This window comes from Anas acuta, chromosome 17, assembly GCF_963932015.1.
Source record: "Anas acuta chromosome 17, bAnaAcu1.1, whole genome shotgun sequence".
NCBI lineage: Eukaryota > Metazoa > Chordata > Aves > Anseriformes > Anatidae > Anas > Anas acuta.
This window is the reverse complement of record NC_088995.1, coordinates 10135856-10154478: the sequence shown is the minus strand read 5'-3', so window position 1 is coordinate 10154478 and position 18623 is coordinate 10135856. Positions and strand designations below refer to the sequence as shown.

The 18623-nt window shown below is 38.7% G+C and overlaps 1 protein-coding gene across 3 annotated transcripts in view; it reads left to right on the top strand.

The window, feature by feature from the left end:
- Nucleotides 1–18623, top strand: part of PPIL2 (peptidylprolyl isomerase like 2) — a 72476-nt gene that overhangs the window by 41195 nt on the left and 12658 nt on the right. For all 3 annotated transcript variants that reach the window (XM_068654271.1, XM_068654274.1, XM_068654272.1), the window contains 4 exons: nucleotides 4530–4619; nucleotides 6502–6535; nucleotides 15271–15388; nucleotides 18003–18059. In XM_068654271.1, the coding sequence (XP_068510372.1) occupies nucleotides 4530–4619; nucleotides 6502–6535; nucleotides 15271–15388; nucleotides 18003–18059 (299 nt within the window). The remainder of the gene's footprint in view (nucleotides 1–4529; nucleotides 4620–6501; nucleotides 6536–15270; nucleotides 15389–18002; nucleotides 18060–18623) is intronic.

Below are 18623 nucleotides of genomic sequence, written 5' to 3'. Positions count from 1 at the left end.
TCCATCACTAGTTCATGCCTCTTAATAGCAGGATTCTGGCATTTGTGTGATAAGATGAAGGCTGTAGAATGCAATTTCAATTCATGAGGAATCAGCTTTTCATTATTGCAGATTATTTTTGCTTTGAAGCATAGGGTTAATGGACAAGGCTCTGTGTTTTAGTGCAACTACAACAGTTCATCCAATTTAGAGAGACAAAAAGAAATAAAAGGGAAGTGGAATTAGCACAAGGAAATTATACAGATGTGCAAATGACAGCTTCTGAATGCTTAGTGTGAAATTTCTCTGTAAGGTTCATGCAGATCCTCAAGGGATGAAGCATTTTGAAATGATTAGCTCTTCACATGGTAAAGCCTTCTTCCTTGCAGTCATAGCAACAACTCAGAAGCTCCTCTTTTTTCCCATCTCCTGTACCTTGGCAACAGGGGTGCCGCAGGTTTTTAGTCTACTTCTGGTTGGCCTTTCATCTGTCCAATACAAATTCTGAGTTAAGCCAACTTTTACAAATGTGATGACCCATTTCAACAGATGAGAAAGGAGGGATGCAAAGTGAGAATCAGGTAGTGATCTGGCTTGGTTTGTCTTACCCCTCTGGTCTTGGGTTGCAGCGGGAGAGGTGAATTTTGCCTGGTTTGTAACAATCCTTGCTGGCACAAAGGAAACTATAGCAAAGGAAGAGTTTCTTTTTAAATTTTATATACCTTTTTTCAGTATTTCCCCTCTTCCATGATTTCACAATCTGTCTCTTGTCACTATTGTGTTTGCATGCTCACTCTGAGTAGCAATCTTTTTAATTCCTAAATTTGTCTAGGTTTAGTGACTGGTAGAGTGCTGATGTTTCCATGTCAAGTTACCCCCTAAGTGTGTTAGTTAAAGGGAGATGTAAGCATTACTAGAAAACCACTGTTGTTACCCTCATTATATGCCCGTCCGTGAGCCAGGCACAGCATTTGGATCTTCCTGTGTGATAAGCATTCGTCTGCATTCCTGTCTCTAAGGGTTTATTAAAATGTTAGTGTTTGTCTTGGGCATGAGTTTTCAACAACTGAAGTACAGTTATATGGCATCTTCAAAATAAATGGGGAATGAAGTGGGAACAGGATAAAGGTAATTTTTTTTTCTTAATGTTTGTCACTTGTAGAGAATAGAATTGTCTTTAAGTTGGAGGACATCATGAGCCATGTTTACTTTTGTCGTCCTATCTTGACCAAGGAAAAGGAGGATTTCTCAGGGTTGTCCTGCCATGTTCTTCAGCTTTCTGCAACTTCTTTGTTTGCCTTCATGGGACTATCACTGCAGCCTTCCAAGAAACCATTGCAGTAGATTTACAACCTAACTTTTCTTTCTGTTACTGGCTTTTGAATCAACAAGATTACAAAATAAGGTGGTGTTTTCACCCTGACTGTCTTATGTATATGTCCAAATCATAGGAGAATAAAATAACATACGTAATTTCCTGATTAATGTAAAAAGAATAGAGGGAGAAGCTAACTGTTCCTGTTGATTTGAGACAAGAACAGCCAGAAGTAAAAGGAGAGCCTGGAGTCCATTGTCACTAATGAGCCAACAAAAAAGTGGCATTGTCTGCTGCACTTATCACATTTCTAGGTGTCTTGGCCATCCCTTCCTCCTTGAGAAATGGTGTGAGGCAAGTGGTGTGGAGGAAGTTTCTGAAAAAGTAGACAGGTTTGCATTCCAAGACTGTGAGTCTGACATCTTCTGCAAGATCTTACACTCGCGTAACAAAGTCAGGTTTGTTTACGTATATTTCTCATTGGCCTTTGTAGTTGGAACAAAGACTTCAAAGACGGTTGTGTTTACATGGTCAGTGCAGAACACAACTTCGTTCTACACCTTCCCCAGGAACCTCAAGCCCTTCTGCTTTGGACAGGATGCTGCTTAAAACAGTCCTTGAAATGTGCTTGGCAGTGTGAGATTTGGCAAGAACATTAACTGCTTTGAATAAATCAGATAATCTGAGCCAGATATTCTAGATCGACTGCATGACTGAAACTGGGGTTTATTACTGATTGAATGCAAACCTTTTTATTTGTGTCTCTACTCAAAAGCACCACAAAAGGTAATGGTAATGTTGCTAAGGAACTGTTTACCTGCCAAATGTATCTGTATGATGCATGAGGTGACCATGGGAACCAATTTGGTGGCAATTATTTAAAGAAAACCTTGCGGTGAAATGATTATTGCGTGTACACAAAATATTTCTGCAGTTGCACTTGAAAAGCCTGTTTCTGGGAAAAGATATAATAACTAGAAAACAATTTAGAAAGAAGGGTCAGCACAGGTCCTGCATGGAAAAACACATTACTAAGGCCATTTTTTTAATGTATATTTTACAAATCAAGTATTGAAAATAAATAGGAAAACTGTATTGGGTTATCAACTTTATGCAAGTTTAAAACAGTTTGGTATATATCCCTAAGGGACTTAGTCTTTTGCCTGATTTCATTTTTCTTAAAAAATTAATTACAGGTTGCTGTATTCCCCCCAGAGAACTTATTAACTATGTCTCTCTCTGCAAAGACTGTTTGGCTCTCAAGAGATAAAGTGCCTTAGGCTAAAAGCTGCTGATTCCATTTCTGATTCATAAAGAAAATTTTTAATCTTATTTTTATCCTTACTGACATTTTTCATGAGTGCTAACTAATAGCACTACTATAGGATCAAGGTTGTTACAATGTGGTCTTATAAGGGAAACATACACTGACAAATGATTCTTCAGGGATTTAATTTTACTTGAAAAGTTATGTACAAAGATTATTTTCATGGATATGTGTCCAGTTCAAATAAAAGTTTCCAAATTTGCAATATAAACATTGAATCAATAGGAAATTCTCCTATTGCTTGAAACAGTTTTTATGGAATATGTCTACTTACAAGTTGCCCTTGGGATGCTACCAAAATACATGTCTTAGTGTCATTCTACCATAAACCATTACCGTTATAACTGAGAAATGAAGTATAAAGGAAATCTGAGATTATAGTTGGTGTAAGATTGCATTAGAACCTGTTTATTTTCCCAGTTATGGTAGCTGACAACTGTCATCTATATCTTTGTAGAGTAATTAGGAAGGAATCATTATAAAAGGATTTCAGATGCCATGTAGGAGGGTAACGTTTGTTTGGATAATTAAGGGACATTTCAGTGTTAAACAGTGGTGAGAATGATTGTGCTTCAGATGAGAAATTACTATGGAAAATTGAACTTATGGATGGTTCAGTATGAATAATTACATGGATCTGTTTTTTTGTGTGTGTGTGGTTGTTTTTTTGTTTGTTTGTTTTTTAAAGATAGAGATTATTTCACTCTTAAGTTATTGTAATTGGGCTTGCCTTATTTTTAAAAAATATATCCGTGGGCTTTATTTTTTTGGTTGGTTGTTTTTAAGCCACTTCAAATTGCAAGTCTCAGTCTCACTCTCTCTTCAGCTCCCAGTCTAGTGGTACAACCAAGAATAGTCTCTTATCAATTCAAAATGAATCAGTCTCTTTCAGAAAAACGCTTGGAGTCCTGTATGTATTTGTTTACAGACGTCATGACTCATGCTGGGGCTTTGCTTGCAAGTGCATATAACAAGAAGTGCATTTTCAAAGTCTGTAACATCTCAGATTAGTTAGTTGTTTGGAGATATTCTGGTAAAGCTGGAACAGATTTATGCACATACTCCATAGTGGAGTTTGAAGATGTGTCCAAGTACAGAAAACTGGTTTTGTGCATATATTTTGTACGTTATTTGTATGTGTGAAGGTACTTTAATATTGTAGAGAAGAGTATCTGTACAATTAATATGGGAATACAACTAGGTAGATGGTAAAGGTTTTGAAAAGGAAACATTTGAATGCCCGAGCTTGTAAATTCAAATAAATAGCTTTAGTTTACACTGTAAAAGTAAATTAGAAGTGGCAATGTATTCAACATCTTTTTTTACTTTTTTCTTTTTTTTCCAGATTTCTGAAAACGTGTTGACGTTTTTTATTATTATTTATTTTCCTGTGTGTTGGCCCAGTTGTCAAAACGGTGACTTCTGGGGTCAATCCTATTTTCAGTTCCAAGTGGTGAAGGGGATCAAATGCTTCTCTTCAAGTTAGCTTCAATGTGCTCACTTTGCAATAATAAAGCAGAGTAGTCAGGTTCTTTCTTACTCTAGGAAATGAACTTTTTTCAGTGCCCATTTGGAAGAGGATTATGGTACGCTATTGAAACTAAGTTATCTGAAAGTCTGAGCTTACCTGATTTCACTATCAATTTATCTACCAGGAGTTCACGTTGTCCGAGTTAATGTTCAACACTTATTTGTGTTAATTTGAAGGTCTGAGTTTAATTTATTTAACACAACATGTGTATCTCCTGTATAATTTTAAAAAGTATATGTTTTTTATTTTTCTGTAGACAGAGGTTCATTCCTCTTCAATAGTCACGAATGATTGAAAAGTAACTGTTGTAGATAATGTAATGACCAATTTGATAGGCTAAAGGTATTGCTTAATTAAAACTTCTGTTTGTCTTTCAGACACCCCGAACGTGTGAAAACTTTATCAAACTGTGCAAGAAGAACTATTATGATGGAACAATTTTCCACAGATCAATTCGTAATTTTGTCGTGAGTATTGAGCAAATCCCATGTAATGCACATACATGATGTCCTCAAAATATTTATTTAGCTTCTTCCGTGCATGACAACTTGCAATAGAAGTATGTTAAAATAGACCTTCAGAACTAGGATTGTCCTAATTTACTAAATTTGTACTTTACTGGTCTTACTAACTGCTGTCTCTGACTAATACTGTCACAGAGTATCACTGCATTTAGTAGTGTTTTCACTGGCATTCCGGACAAAGCCTTTGGGAGTCATTGCCTTGGCAAGGAGGCAATCAGCCTCCCCAAGCTGTGGGTGGGTGGTTAATGAACAGAAGGGGGTGGAGGGTGGGAGAGATGCTAATTTGAATATGTAATTGTGTGGCCTGTTGAAATCATATTCAGATGAAACGTCAGAAAGCAGCTGAACTTTTGTTTCAGGTTGTGGTGCTTGGATACCGTCCCATTATCTTTTCCTGAGAGTGCTCCAGGATGTGAAGGAGTTAAAGAGCACTTCTTGAAACAGAAAGCTGACTTTAGTAGTCAAAGACCTAAGCTTTCAACTTGTATTAGAGAGCTCCATATATAGTTGTAAACCATTGGCCTTCATATCCTATTGAACACAGCTGGTAGAAAGAAGCAAGAGATGCTCTCATATAAGTGAAGCTCCTTCTTACAATGACAAACAGTTTGGATTCAAACTGGATGGTCATTTTAATCATATGCTTAACTTTGAGTATGCCAGTATTTACATACTACTGTATGCCTGAGCCTACATCAAGCTTTTATAAAGATATCAAGATATAATCCTTCAGCAACGGTTTACTTTCCTTACCTCTTTCTGGAAGAGATGTACCTAATAACATGGTAGTCTGAAAAAGTGTTTTGAATTCCAAGGTTTAATTCTCAGGATTGAAACTTAGATTTGGCTACTTACCAGCCTAGTTAATAGATTTTCTAATGCATTTTTTGTTTAATATCAAGACTGCCAGATGTTATGAGTCCTTGAGACGTCTTTTTGCTACTGCAGGCCATCAGAAGGCCTAGAAATATGACCTTTAATTTACATAGGTACAGTCCAGGCAGCTTAGGATATTGTAGCTGTACTGTAAGTTCCTTTCAAAAAAATTAGCAACCTGATCCTGAAGGCAGTGCACGTCTTTCAGAGGACATCACTGAATGTTACATTCCATCCTGCCATCCTAAAAAGAGAGAGAGAGAGAAAAGAAAAGTTTTTTTATTCTGGCAGCACTATATATCTCAGTTCATAGTTTAACTCACCATTAAAATTGTGCTTGTGTGTTATTACTGCGTAGCTAGTCATGTCACGCTCCCTCTACTGTCGTTGAGCTACGGAATATTATTTCTGTAGACCCTGCATATATATAAAGTGATTAATTTTGTTGCTAAAAGATTGGTTTCACATGGGGATTTTTCCCGTTGCAGACAGTGAGGAGGATACTGTGAAACATGGATTCAAATACAGAAAATATTCTACATCCTCTAATTTTGCCTTCACATCATGTGGAGGATTGGTAGCAAAATATAAAGCCTTTTATGTTCCAAAAGCAATGCATCATCAGTTAAAAAGCAGGTTGCACCCTAACACACAATAGAAAGGCTGATCTGGTTAACCCATTTGAGTCTGTTTATTTTCTTATTTACCCCCTAGAGACCTATTATTTTTACAAAACTGTCATTTTGCTCTTGGATAAGTAATGTAGGAGATGACTGCCAGCTGATAAAAGAAACTCCAAATAGGTAGTAATGGTTTCCTTGTTGCTAACTTGTCAACATCACGTAGTATAGAAGGAAGAAAAAATAGTAGAATTGGCTTTTATGGCTTGTATTTAATGTCTTTCACACAGATATGTGTGTAACGTATTGATTTTATTTTAATTCTGCAGATCCAAGGAGGTGATCCGACTGGAACAGGAACAGGTAAGATTGAGTTTTTGTTATGTAAGCTATTTTCACTTCATGTGCGATGTTGTTAATTTGTTTTCAGATACCTTGTAGTTTATATCCAGATACCTTGTAGATTAAAATTCTTTAAATGATGATCTGTGGTATTTCATGAATATTTCTGCTTTAAAGTACAGGTTTTGTAGTTATATTTTTTTATAACCATCTTTACTGTGCTTAAAATTTCATCCCATATATTCTAATTGTAAAACATGGCATTCTTCCATGTAGAATTCTTGTTGGGTCTTTGCTTCCTTTTTGTTTCAGAATATAAATAAAGGAAAATTAAAATGATTTTACAGCTGGCCTTCCAGGGCAAAGAACAAAGGAAGAAACACATTCATGCAAAGTTACTTTCAAATTCAGCGTTAATGAAATACTTGAGACCTGCCTCTGAGTTGGGGAATGGCCAGATACCATCTGTTCTCCCAGCTAGTTGTCTTGTAAAGCCCAATCTTCTCTTTTTTCTAGTGTTTAGGTATCACTGTTACTAGATTCTTCTGCCTGTTTCTTCTCCGTAAGTGTTGGAGATATGCAAATCAGTCATATCAGAAATGGTCAGGAGACACAGCAGCTGAAGGATCCTCAGAGTGTTTCCTACCACATTTGATATGTCATGTAATATCCCTAGTTGGTGCTGCAAATTTGCTCATTATCCACTTGTACCTTTTATCTACCCACTTGTAGGTGTCACCAGCCTCCACAGCTCCTTGTCTGGTCTTGTGGAGTTCTGTGCATTTTTATTCCAGTTCATACATGCGTCACTTGTATACACAAGCACTGTATTCTCTGTGTGCTCACAGACCATCCAAAAAAAGATGCCTTTGTAATTGTTAAATACTTTAGCACTGTTTACTTTGTAAATAATATTAGTGTGAGTTGCCCAACACCTTTTCTTCTGCATGTTCCTCAGCAGTTGCATACTCTAAGACAGACTAGTTAAATGTTCTGATTTTGATGGCAAAAGCCTGTTAACAAGACTTATTCCCGTATATGTGTGGACTGATAAAAGAAATACAATTTTATTTTGTTAGAAGGGAAGTTTTGGTTCAAATGCCAAGAGACATAATAAGGAACGTTGTTTAAAATGAGAAAGGTGTCAGGAGACTGGAGAAATTTAATGGGTTGACTCAGACAACTTTCAGACTTTTGTAGGGTGGAGTTCAGATCTCGCTGTGAAATGAAAATTAACTTGCTGGTGTCATTCTTGTCTCTGTAAATGCAAATGGTAAAAGTAGTGTAAGACAGCACAATTAGCAGTTGGCAGAGGACTGGCAGTGCAGCTGTAGTGAAGGTCAAGACTCTCCTGACAGAGGAAGTAGGAAGTAAAATGCAAATAAGACCATTGGAGAAAAAACTCCTGTGTATATTCTTTTATTTTTTTTTTAAAAAGAGCATAATGATGTCTAGTCTTTTCCATCTTGTTTTCCTCCTTGCCATTCTTAATTAAATATGAATATATTGTAGACAAGGTATCTTGCAAACAACTGTGAGGGCTGTTAAAGTTCCAATAAAATGGACAGTTTGCACCCAAATAAGAATGGCACTTGCAGATATTCAGATTCTGGTCACAAAATGGTTTTACTGTTTTGAACATAGCTGAGTTTAAAATAATCACTTATCTAATGTGCTAATAATAGTATCCCAAGAAAAATATTGCAAATGGCAGTTTTGTAAGCTACTGGACTTCTCTTGAACTCCCATGCCTGTGTGATTAATACTTACTAAATGAAGCTTAGAGGGTTCACATAGTGCAAGTAGTCTGTGCTTCTGATTACCTGACAGATCCTGCACACTTGGCTGTGAGGCATCTACCAGCCAGCATAATTTCACAGAGATTGTGTTTGCATAATTTAGCCAGTCTTTGGTGCTGGGATCTAATTGTAACATCTCCAGTTGTGTGATGTGGTTTTACGTTTCATTTAGCTTTGTGGAATCTCTGATCAACAAGATCAGATAGATTTCCCGTAAGTTTAAGAATGTGTTTTACTCTGTAGTTCTTCTCAGAGTTCTGTAAAAGGCAGAAATTTCATGTGTATTTCAAGCTACCAAAGCCCTTCTGGCTTCTCATTCTCTCCACAGTGCAGCTGGAGGAAAGTGTGGCTAGGCAGCAGTATAGAAACATGGAAAAAGCAGAGATGCTCTCCCAGGCTCCCAAGATGCAAAACTTTTGGTTCATTAGTTTGTGTAACATTAATGCAATCACAAGAACTTGTGTCAGGAAAATTTCGGAGTGAAGCACTGGGTTTCAGTGATCTGTACCTTTTTCATTTGAGTCTTGCATTTCATTTGTAATATAAATTCCCATTTTGATTTCATCTGGTAGCTAGAAGCAATTTGTGTTTTCTTGATACACCACTTCTCAGTGAAAAGCTGAATCTTGAAAGCTAAGAAGTCCATAGAGATTTAATGGTCTTTAGAGGCTTATTGGGAGAGTAAACAATTTGACTTCTGTAATATCAGGGGTGTATATGACTAGAACAGGGCTTTCTGCTCAGATGTTTCAGCTGGTGTTAGTGAAGACTATTCAGGGTTACCCTTTAAACTCCTTTATTTTAAACTACCAGAATTGTTTCTGTTGGAGCCTTTTATAGACTCTTAAAGACTGGAGACAAAAGGAATGTCCTTTGTTTCTTTCTGCTTTATCTTAAATTTAGTGGCTAAAATAAAAATAAAAAAAAAAAAAAAAAAGCAAAACACTTTCTCTATGCTGATGCATGGAAAGTGCATTAAGCCTGTATATATTTTTGTTTTGTTATGTTTATTTACTTAGCCCTTGTCATCAACTCACGAGCTAGAACAGACTTATTCAAAAAACACCCCACCATTTGGTTTCAGTCATCTGACATTCATCCCATGTTCAGCAACAGGTGTCAGGTTTATGGTTGCAACACCCCAACGCTTAGATGATCACCCACTCTGTTACTAACTAAACCCAGGACTGCTCAGCTTTGGGGTGGGTTTGGGCATGACTGAAGGTTACATGTCATACGTACACAGAGGGCAACTGTGTGCTCAGCTCACCTAGATTTGGAAGCATTTCACAGATGTAAAATGCCCAGCTGGGAGGGGTGTCACTGACTGTCTGCTTCCACAGCTCCTCCAGCTGAACAGTTCTGTCTGTAAGCAGCACTGAACCTTATTTCTTTTTTTCTTTTTTCTTTTCTTTTTTTTTTTTTTTAATGCAGCAGTGTGATGTGTCCTTCTTCAGTCTCTTGTTAAACTGTCTTAAAAGTAACTAAGACCTAGCTTGTGTGTGAAGGACAACTGACTACTGGAACTCAGTAGTTAACCTTGGGACAGGAGGAAGGAAGAAACGTGGATTATGACATATAAAAAATGAGATACCATGCTAGGAAAAGAGTGAGGAAATAGAGCTTTAGCTTAGCTTAGCTGGCAGAACTGCATTGCCAAAGCAGTCAGATATACTGTCCTGTAGGTTTGATACCAATTTAGAGGGCCAAACTAATTTTCTGCAGCCATCAACTTCATGTTTCATAAGACTACTGGGAGAAATCTTATTGTGCTGCAGCAGCTTATTTCGTTTCTTTAACAAAATAACCACCCATAGAGGCAGTATTCAGAGCAATAAGCTGAGTCATGGTCATTCTTTGTAATGATTAATTATTTGAAAATGAATTTTACATTTGTGATGTATCTCTTTTCCTGCTGTTCATAACAACTAAGTGGTTGAACATGGTGAGTAATTCTGTCTAGCTCATGGTAGTGCAAGTGGAACAGCTGCTCTGTATTTTCAGGGTTCCAAATAATAGAAGAAAATTTGCATGTAGGAAAAACAGGTTTAATATCCTGAACCCTTTGTAGGAAAAAAAAAATTAAAAAAGAAAACTATATGCAGGGCATTACATTTTTAAAGCAGCACAGGCATTTTTCAGCTACTCTTGCTTGCATCATGTTGGAATAATAAATTGGTTTGAGTGTGCTTCTGTCAGTTTTTGAATGCAAGAAGGCACAATGGAGGCATCTAATACCTGAAAAGTCCAAGATAAAGTACCACTGGTAGGTGGACATTCCATTTTGGTTGGCGTAAAGCAAAGCACTTTCTTTCCCCCCCTCCTCTGAACCTTCAGTAGCAGAGAGACAGAGCACTGTGGACAAACTCGGTCAGTTCCGCAGTGAGATTTCCTAGCAAGGAAAGCTCCTAAAATGTGGCCAGTTTTGTGGCAGGATTGAAGTTTGGTGAAAGGGCAAGAGCAAGACCTTTTTATCTAGCAGCCCCTCGGAAAATCCAGCCTCTGCTATGTGGGTTAAAAGTACTGTGTCCTCTTATCTGAAAGGAGAGAAGTACTTACTGGATGAGCTAAGGCTTTCATATTTGCAAAATGATTCAAGAATCTCACTTGGAAAGCTCTATAGAAGTGTCAGATGTTATTATGTACCTCGTTGTTCCAAATGACAAGAAGAAAATTACAGAAAGTAAGCCATCATTTTTGTGAATCAGAGCCCTCCCACTTCCTTACCACTGCTTAGCAATTTTTATGCCAGAAAAAGGAAGGATTTATTTAAAATCACAACTGTCATGAATGATTATTCCCAGCCCACACCTGGCTTTTGGAATGTTACATTTCTGAAGCTTTAGGTGCATCTCTCAGCTCTTTGCAAGAAAGTTGTACAACTTCTGTAAATTCACAAAAAAAACTTACTTATTGAGGGGGGGGGAAAATTTAGAAAGAAGAAAGACTGTCAAATTTGGTTTTAGTTCAAAATGCAATCTGAAAATGTGTGTGTTTTTTTTCCTCATAGCTGCTAATGCGTGATTGCTCCAGGTGTCGGTTGGTATCTATTCAGTTTTTCACTATCAGCACGAGTTGCAGATATGAGGCTGAATCATGCTTCAGGGTGCAATCACAGTGCAGGATACACGCTGCTGTTAGAAGAAGGCTAGTCTATTGTGGTAGCTAATCCCAAATCCATTTCCAGCTTTATGCAAAACATGTACAGAGTTATCAATCCCTATCCATTCTGCACTCCATCCTCAGTCCAGCAAGCAGAACCTGTGTGGTATGTGTCTGTTCCCATGTAAAATCCCCTTGATTTTAGTAAAGAAGCCCCCAGAATATTTAACAGCACTTCTTGTAATAGCATCTCAAAAACATTTCAGGTCCAGTAGGCACACAGTTCCACTGTGACAGAAAATAATCTTATCTGGGAGTAAACCAAGAGGAAGGTGAGTGGCAGGCAGTGGTGCCTGCTGTGAATCAAACTCCCAGACACGATTTTTGTTTTCCATAGGCTTTGCCCACAAGCTGGGAAGCCAGCTTTGGGGTGAGTTTTTTGCATCATCGTGACTCCATATATAGTCAGTGGTGATCCGTGCTCTCTCTCAGAGGAAGATTTGGGGAATAAAGGAGGAGCCTCCTCTCTGTATGGAATATGCAGGGAGTGTAACATGAGAGGGCTCAGGCTAGACAGTGTGATGGTTCCACCGCCTCCCGTGTCTGCCTGCATCCACTCTGCATTCAGACAGCGAGGAAGATGGCACATCCACACCTCCCAGCCGTGTTGAGCATAAATGCAGTAAAAGCTGTAAGATACTTTGGAGTGCCTCATACTTATTAGTAGTAGGTTTGGAGCCTGGGAGCTGTTTTCCCAAGTTTACACTGAGCTCTTCGGTAGAAAGCAAAATGCAAGAGTCTAAAGTTCCTGCTCCAGACCCCAGTGGCTGAACATTAGGCACTATGCTGCCATGCCAGTAGACTAATGAGGAATTTGTACTTAATCTTCAGAGAGAAAGCGATTCTGGTTTTCAGTAATTAAAAATATATATGCTTTTAACTCATTATCTTCTAGCTTGCTACGTCTGGGCCCGCTTCAAGCAGATACTTGAAGCTTGGAACAATTCCAGAGGTTAGCAGGAGTTTGACAAACAGCACATTCTGGCTATTTTTAATTTAAAGGGAACACTTTTTTGTTGTCATTCTTTAAAAATAAAAATCTTTCCTGTATTGCTGGCTCACTCTGTGCTGTGTCTCCACCTCCCCTCGCCAGCCGTGCTGCCAGGCCTCCGCAGGCACTTCAGCTATGTCCTTTCCAGGACGTCTGGCCTTTTGGGCGGATGCTGCACAGGCCATTCTCTGCTCTTGCCTGCAGCTCTCGGGCAGACAGAATTAGCCTTGGAAACAGCTGTATGGCAGACAGGGAGGGAGGGAGGGACTGGATCTGATGCTGTAACTATCTACTAAAACGTTAGCACTTATTTCCAAGAGTACTGGAGTGAACCAAAGTTAGCCATCAAATATACGAGATTAATTCTGACCCTCGGTGTATGAGCCGGAGTGAAATCATACAAAAATAACTTCCAAAACCTAAAGATCATGGCTCATTGCTCCTGTCTGCAAGTGCTCAGGTCTGGTTGCTTGTTGTGCCAGAGTCTCTCTGTCACTCGCTGGTTTTCTCTTGCCTTTTGAATTATTTTTCTTACAGCAAAGGCTGCAGGGGTGAGTCCACCCTCTTTGAACAGCTTGACAAGGCTGTAATTCGAGCATCTGCTGAAAGCCGTCAAAGGGTGTAGCAGACTCGAGGGTTTGGCCACTTGCTGCTGTGTACCATCGCAATTGGCCGTGCTTATGTTTGCATGTTATCTGAAAATTTCTAGGCAACAAACAGTCCTCTGGGTTAGGAGTGATAGTGAGTGCATCTGCTTTGCAAATAATGAGGAGTTCCTTCAAAAGATCTTTGAAGCAATATTACATATTTCTCAAAGGGAAATGTGACTGCAGCTGGTTACTGAGGTGCATGAGCTCTGTCTGGGGTGGAGGAGAGGAGTGCAGGGCCCAAAGCAATGAGGGTGGGAAGGGAGAACATCTTCCAGTCCATGTCCAGCTGCCTCAAAAGGGAAGGCTGAATTTGCAAAAGGCAAACAGGGAGAGAGAAATAGCACACAGAGTGTGGTGCTGCTAATGGGGGCCTGCAGGCTCTGCAGGTGTGTTTCTGGTTTCAGGCAGCACCTGGAGCCCCGCTACATTCTGATCCCGACTTGTTTATTTGCAACCTACCAGAACGTGGCTTTTCTGAACAAGGCAGGTAACAGGCGCTACACGAGTAAACCTCTTGGAGCAAAGAACACACAAGGAGATTCATTAGCAAAGAAAATTTTTGGCTTCTGGTAAAACATTTTGTTATAGGTTGAACACTTTGGATTTGGCTAGAATAGCTGGTGTTTGGATTCATCTTCAAGGCAATGGAGCAGACTGCAGCTGTACCACATCCCTTTCACCCACTGTTGGAAGAGGTTGTCATACAGAATCAGCTGATGTGATTTAGCTCATCTTAAAATATTTAACAGCCAAAAGATTTGCTGAAGTAATCACTTCTCCTTTACTCTTGATTACCGAAAACCCCTACAGGGTTTGTCTCTTTTTGCTGCCTCTTGTCAAGTTGCAGAGCAGGCAACATGCAACTCTATTAATAAGTCTTTTGAACATGATTAATTGGGTTTTTAAGTGGGTCAGTTTCTTCCAAAATTTCTCGCTTACTTAGTTCCTCTTGCACTTGCAACTGTCCACCTGCAATTCTTTGTTTTCATGCTATTATCTGAAACTCTATTTTCATTTGACGCACACTTGTGATTTTCTGCATACAATTTTCAGTAGGAGCCAGTTTTACTCTTCTCAGCTTTATTTGCAGCTTGCCTGTGCAGCTATATCATCAAATTGCTTTTCTGTATTACATATGCAAATAGCTGGCGAGCATTGCAGATCCTTTACTGACCTCCTGCTTTGCAAGTGATACAGTTACTCTAGAGGATTCTCCAGCCAGTTCTGCAGATGGACCAGTCTTGCTGCCTGTCTGGATAGTTTTGTTTGTTTTATTTTTAATACTATCCTAAGGTGAAATATTTTTCATGGTTTGTCAAACAACATTATGGTTTTGACTGTAAAACTATGACTCATTTCAGCCTTCATTTTTCTTATTAAGAATGATCCTGGAGGAAAGTGCAAATGAAAATGTCAGATCTGTCATAAATAATGTAAAAATGACAGCCAGGAAGAGAGGTCTCACAGACCCTCCTTCTATCCATAGACACAGAAAAGAAATCAGTCTTGGAGAGCCGTGTCTGTGACTGGTGCAAAGTTTTATCATCCTTTTGACTTCATTATATTTATGTGTTTACATCATCCAGGTGTCTAGTCCAAAATATCTAAGCTTTGTTTTCTTGTTTGGAGGAATATATATTGTCATTCTTCATTGGCTGGCCAGGAATAAGCTTTTGAGCTTATTGTCCCTATTCTTTGTGGATTCTGTGAACATATTTCATCTCCTTGATATTTTATTTTTGGAAGCAATGCTATATCCAGAGCGCAATTAAACTAGTAATTCTTTGCTCTGTTTTGTGAGGAAGCCACTTTTAAAGATTTAATGTCTCAAAAAAGAAAAATTGTGGTGGACCAGCAGTAAAAAAATAAATCCTTGACAGTTCTTTGGCACACGATATATAATGCTGTTGATAAACAGTCTCATCTGTTGCAGTTGATAGTGGTGTGGGGGCACAGAATTGTATTGACGGTTACAAACATCTGATTTCAAGGGCATGCTCAGATACTAGCCTAGTGGTAGGGATGAGGTAAGAATACATTATATACATAGCAATCAGAAGTCCCAGAAACCTTGAATTTAATGTCAGTGTCTGCTATAGAATGCAGTGGGAAGCTAATGAAAGCAATCATTTCTATCGTCTTTTCTTCTTTCAGGTGGAGAATCTTACTGGGGAAAACCTTTTAAAGATGAATTCAAGCCCAACTTGTCCCATACAGGACGTGGTGTTCTTAGTATGGCCAATTCAGGACCTAACACAAACAAATCACAGTTGTAAGTAGTCGCTTGCTCTTTGTATTTTATTGTTTCCCTCTAGACATTGTGTCTTGCTCCGTTAAGAAAATAAATGACATTTTATGAGCTACTCTTTAAAGCTCAGTCAAGTGAAATATTCTGTCAAGTGCTGCATATTGAAAACAGCGTTGCTACAGCTGCTGTTACCCAATCTAAGAGCACCATGAGGCATGTCGAGAAGACTTGTAGGTTTATTATATCGTTAATTTATCTTTTCTATTTTATGGTTTGTAGTTTCCATTTTTTCTCATGTAACCCCACTCTTATCCCTGTGAAATCATTGTACCTCAGCACTCTGTTTAAATTTAGTCCCATATTGAACTTTTATTGAGTACTTAATGAAATAAAATACATACCATAATCCTTAGAAACATTGCTTCTTTTTAGTAGCCTGCTTTTAAATACGTAAGAACAGTTCTGATTTCTACAAACTTATAGAACACAAGCATGACAGAGTGAAAGATCTGAGATAGAAAATTACTTGGTTTTCAGTGTGCAAAGCAGAATAAGGACTAAAATGTGGAAAAAAATGAATTATGTAAGGAAGGAGAAAGAAAAACAAATTAAATTTAAAATATCAAAGTTGTAATAACCTATTTTATATCTAATATAAATACGGATGTTTGCCAGCAGACTTCTGAAAATGCTTGGTGTCACTTTGAGCCATCTATGTCTTGGTTGCTGTCTAGGTACTGCAAAGAAAAAACTTGTACCTTTATTGGGAACCCCGGGAGACTCTGTGTGTGTGTGTGTGTGTGTACAATGCTATGTGCTGGGACTGGATAGCAAGGGAGGGGATTCTTGGTGTTGGTCTTCATGATGCTTTGTATTATTATGGCTGGTAAGCTGTGCAACAGCGTGGTTAAATTTAATTAAACACAAGTGCTTGTCTCGAGGTGTTTAATAGGCTTACTCACGTGCTTAAGGCTAAGCACGTGTCGGGCAGTTTGCAGGACTGAGTTGCTGTAGAGCTTATTTTGGATTTGAATGTTACTGCCAGCACTCAGGTGCTAAATTAGGGAAGAGTAGAGGCTTTAAAAAAAGGGGGGTGGGGAAGGAATTCAAGAAACGAGTCACAGACAGTTCATGAGTGATGTGCCATATTGAGTCACATCATCTGCTGCTGTAAATGCTTCCCTAAAATTTGCAAATGAAATATGAAATTCCTTTACACGTGAAGTCCTTGAGAGACTCCAGCTGCCCGTATATTTAAAATGTCCTAGGCAGTGTTTAGAGACTTTGGGCAACTGTTGTGACCTTAAGAACTGGTGCTCTCCCCGTAGGTGGTGGTCACTGCAATGCAGAGTGAGCTGGGTTCCCTGTGTAAAGGGTTGCTCAAGTAATGCTGAGGACTTCTCTCCCTGGATGACCCTGAGTTGTATTTATTCCATTGTCCTTCATTTTATTTTGACTGCAGTGATGGTTGAGGAGCTTTCTCAAAATATTTGCCTCTGCTCAGATTTTTTTTTTTGTTACTGTCTGTATCTATTACTATATGCTATCTTAAGTGACCACCTGCTAATCTACATATTTGGATATCTAAGAAGAAAGTGGTGCAAAGAATCCATGCACAAGGCTAAGTTGTAATGTATGCCCTGTGTGGGAGTGTGCATTTACAGCGTCTCAAAGCTTTCCTAGGGCAAGCTACGTTTTAATAGATTGACTAGTAGATTGCAGCCCCTCCTATTTGCAATCATATAACTTCCTGAGGCAGTGGCTTATATGGAAAAGTGCTTTTGGAATGTTTATATATTTTTAGCCGTCTCAAATGTAGTGTAACAGATGGAGACAGGGAGGAGAGCCAGTACTGCATGTCCAGCCAACGTGGGCCATCATGGTCTGCAGACCACAGAGTGGAAACCTCTGTCTCATACGCTTCTAGTCCAGGTCTTCCAAAGAAGCATTAAGCTTTAGAGAAAAGCTTTAGTAGTAAAGATTACTTTGGATTTTTTATTTCAGTTCCTGTGTTTAAATTTAAAAATAACACACACACACACAACTAAGAATCCAAGTTGCGCAGGTTTTCATTGCTTCTGACGCTTTCAAGTGTTCTTCTGCCATGTTTGTAACAAACCACAAATTTTCTCTCTCCAGAGGAGAGATGGATCATAGATGGTTCAATTTAATGGAAAAAATATATAAATGCAAATAGTAGATATCCAAAAAGATAAAAGTTTACACTGGCAGAGGGTTGTTGTGTTATATAACTACATTTGCTGGATACAAGCTCCCAGTCAGGCACAAGAAATGTCCTCCTCAAGCAAGAACCATGTATCACTGTCCTGCAGTAAGCTTTCCAAAGCCTGCCTGGCCAAGGAGGCAGAGGCTCTGATTATTTTTGGACATGGTGCAAACCACCATGTTTGGAGTACTGTTTGGGAATGTTAGTAAGGCATAAAAATGAGAAGTCCAAACTCCACAAATCCAAGACAAAACCCACAAAACAGAGAAGTTAAAGGGTATTTGGCCAGCTGAGAGAAATCTGTCTCTTTGCAGAGGGCTGTTACATACATTTTCTGGTTTTAAGCATAGCTTGCTACTGCTGAGTTTCAATTAGATAATATTCTAACCCTTATGTCTTTATTCCTTCCAGCTTTATCACATTCCGCTCTTGTGCATATCTGGACAAGAAGCATACAGTGTTTGGAAGGTATGTGAAACACATCGTGAGAAGCACATGTACTCTCCAGTGTGTCTAAACCTAGAGAGAAGCTGTTGATTTTTGAAATTGAGCTGGAGCAACATCCTAGCTCATAATCCAGTTCTCTTGGTAATGAGTAGGTGGCCAACATCTCTTCAGTGCCAGTCATCAGATTTTGCTGTGTTTTTGGGGGGGTTTTGTTTTGGGTTTTGGTTTTGTTCTTTAACTCTTTCCATCACTGTAAATTGCCTTATTTCCCTTTGTTTGGTGGTTGTCCAGGGAGTCAAGAACAAAGTAATCATCATCCGATAACCAACCGTGTTAGTATTTGTGCACGCTAATTGCCAGGACACAAGAGATTACCTCTTCAACATTGCTTTCATCCTCTTAGGAGCTGTCAACCAGCAGATTAGTCATTAGGCTGCTCTTCATCATGGTATAGAACATAGTGCTTCTGCATACATTACATCTTCTGACTCTTCTTATTCTTTTTCATTCTATTCTTCCTTTATTTCTGACGATTATTATTGGTATAAAATCTATGTCCATGGGTGTATATGTACATGCATACGC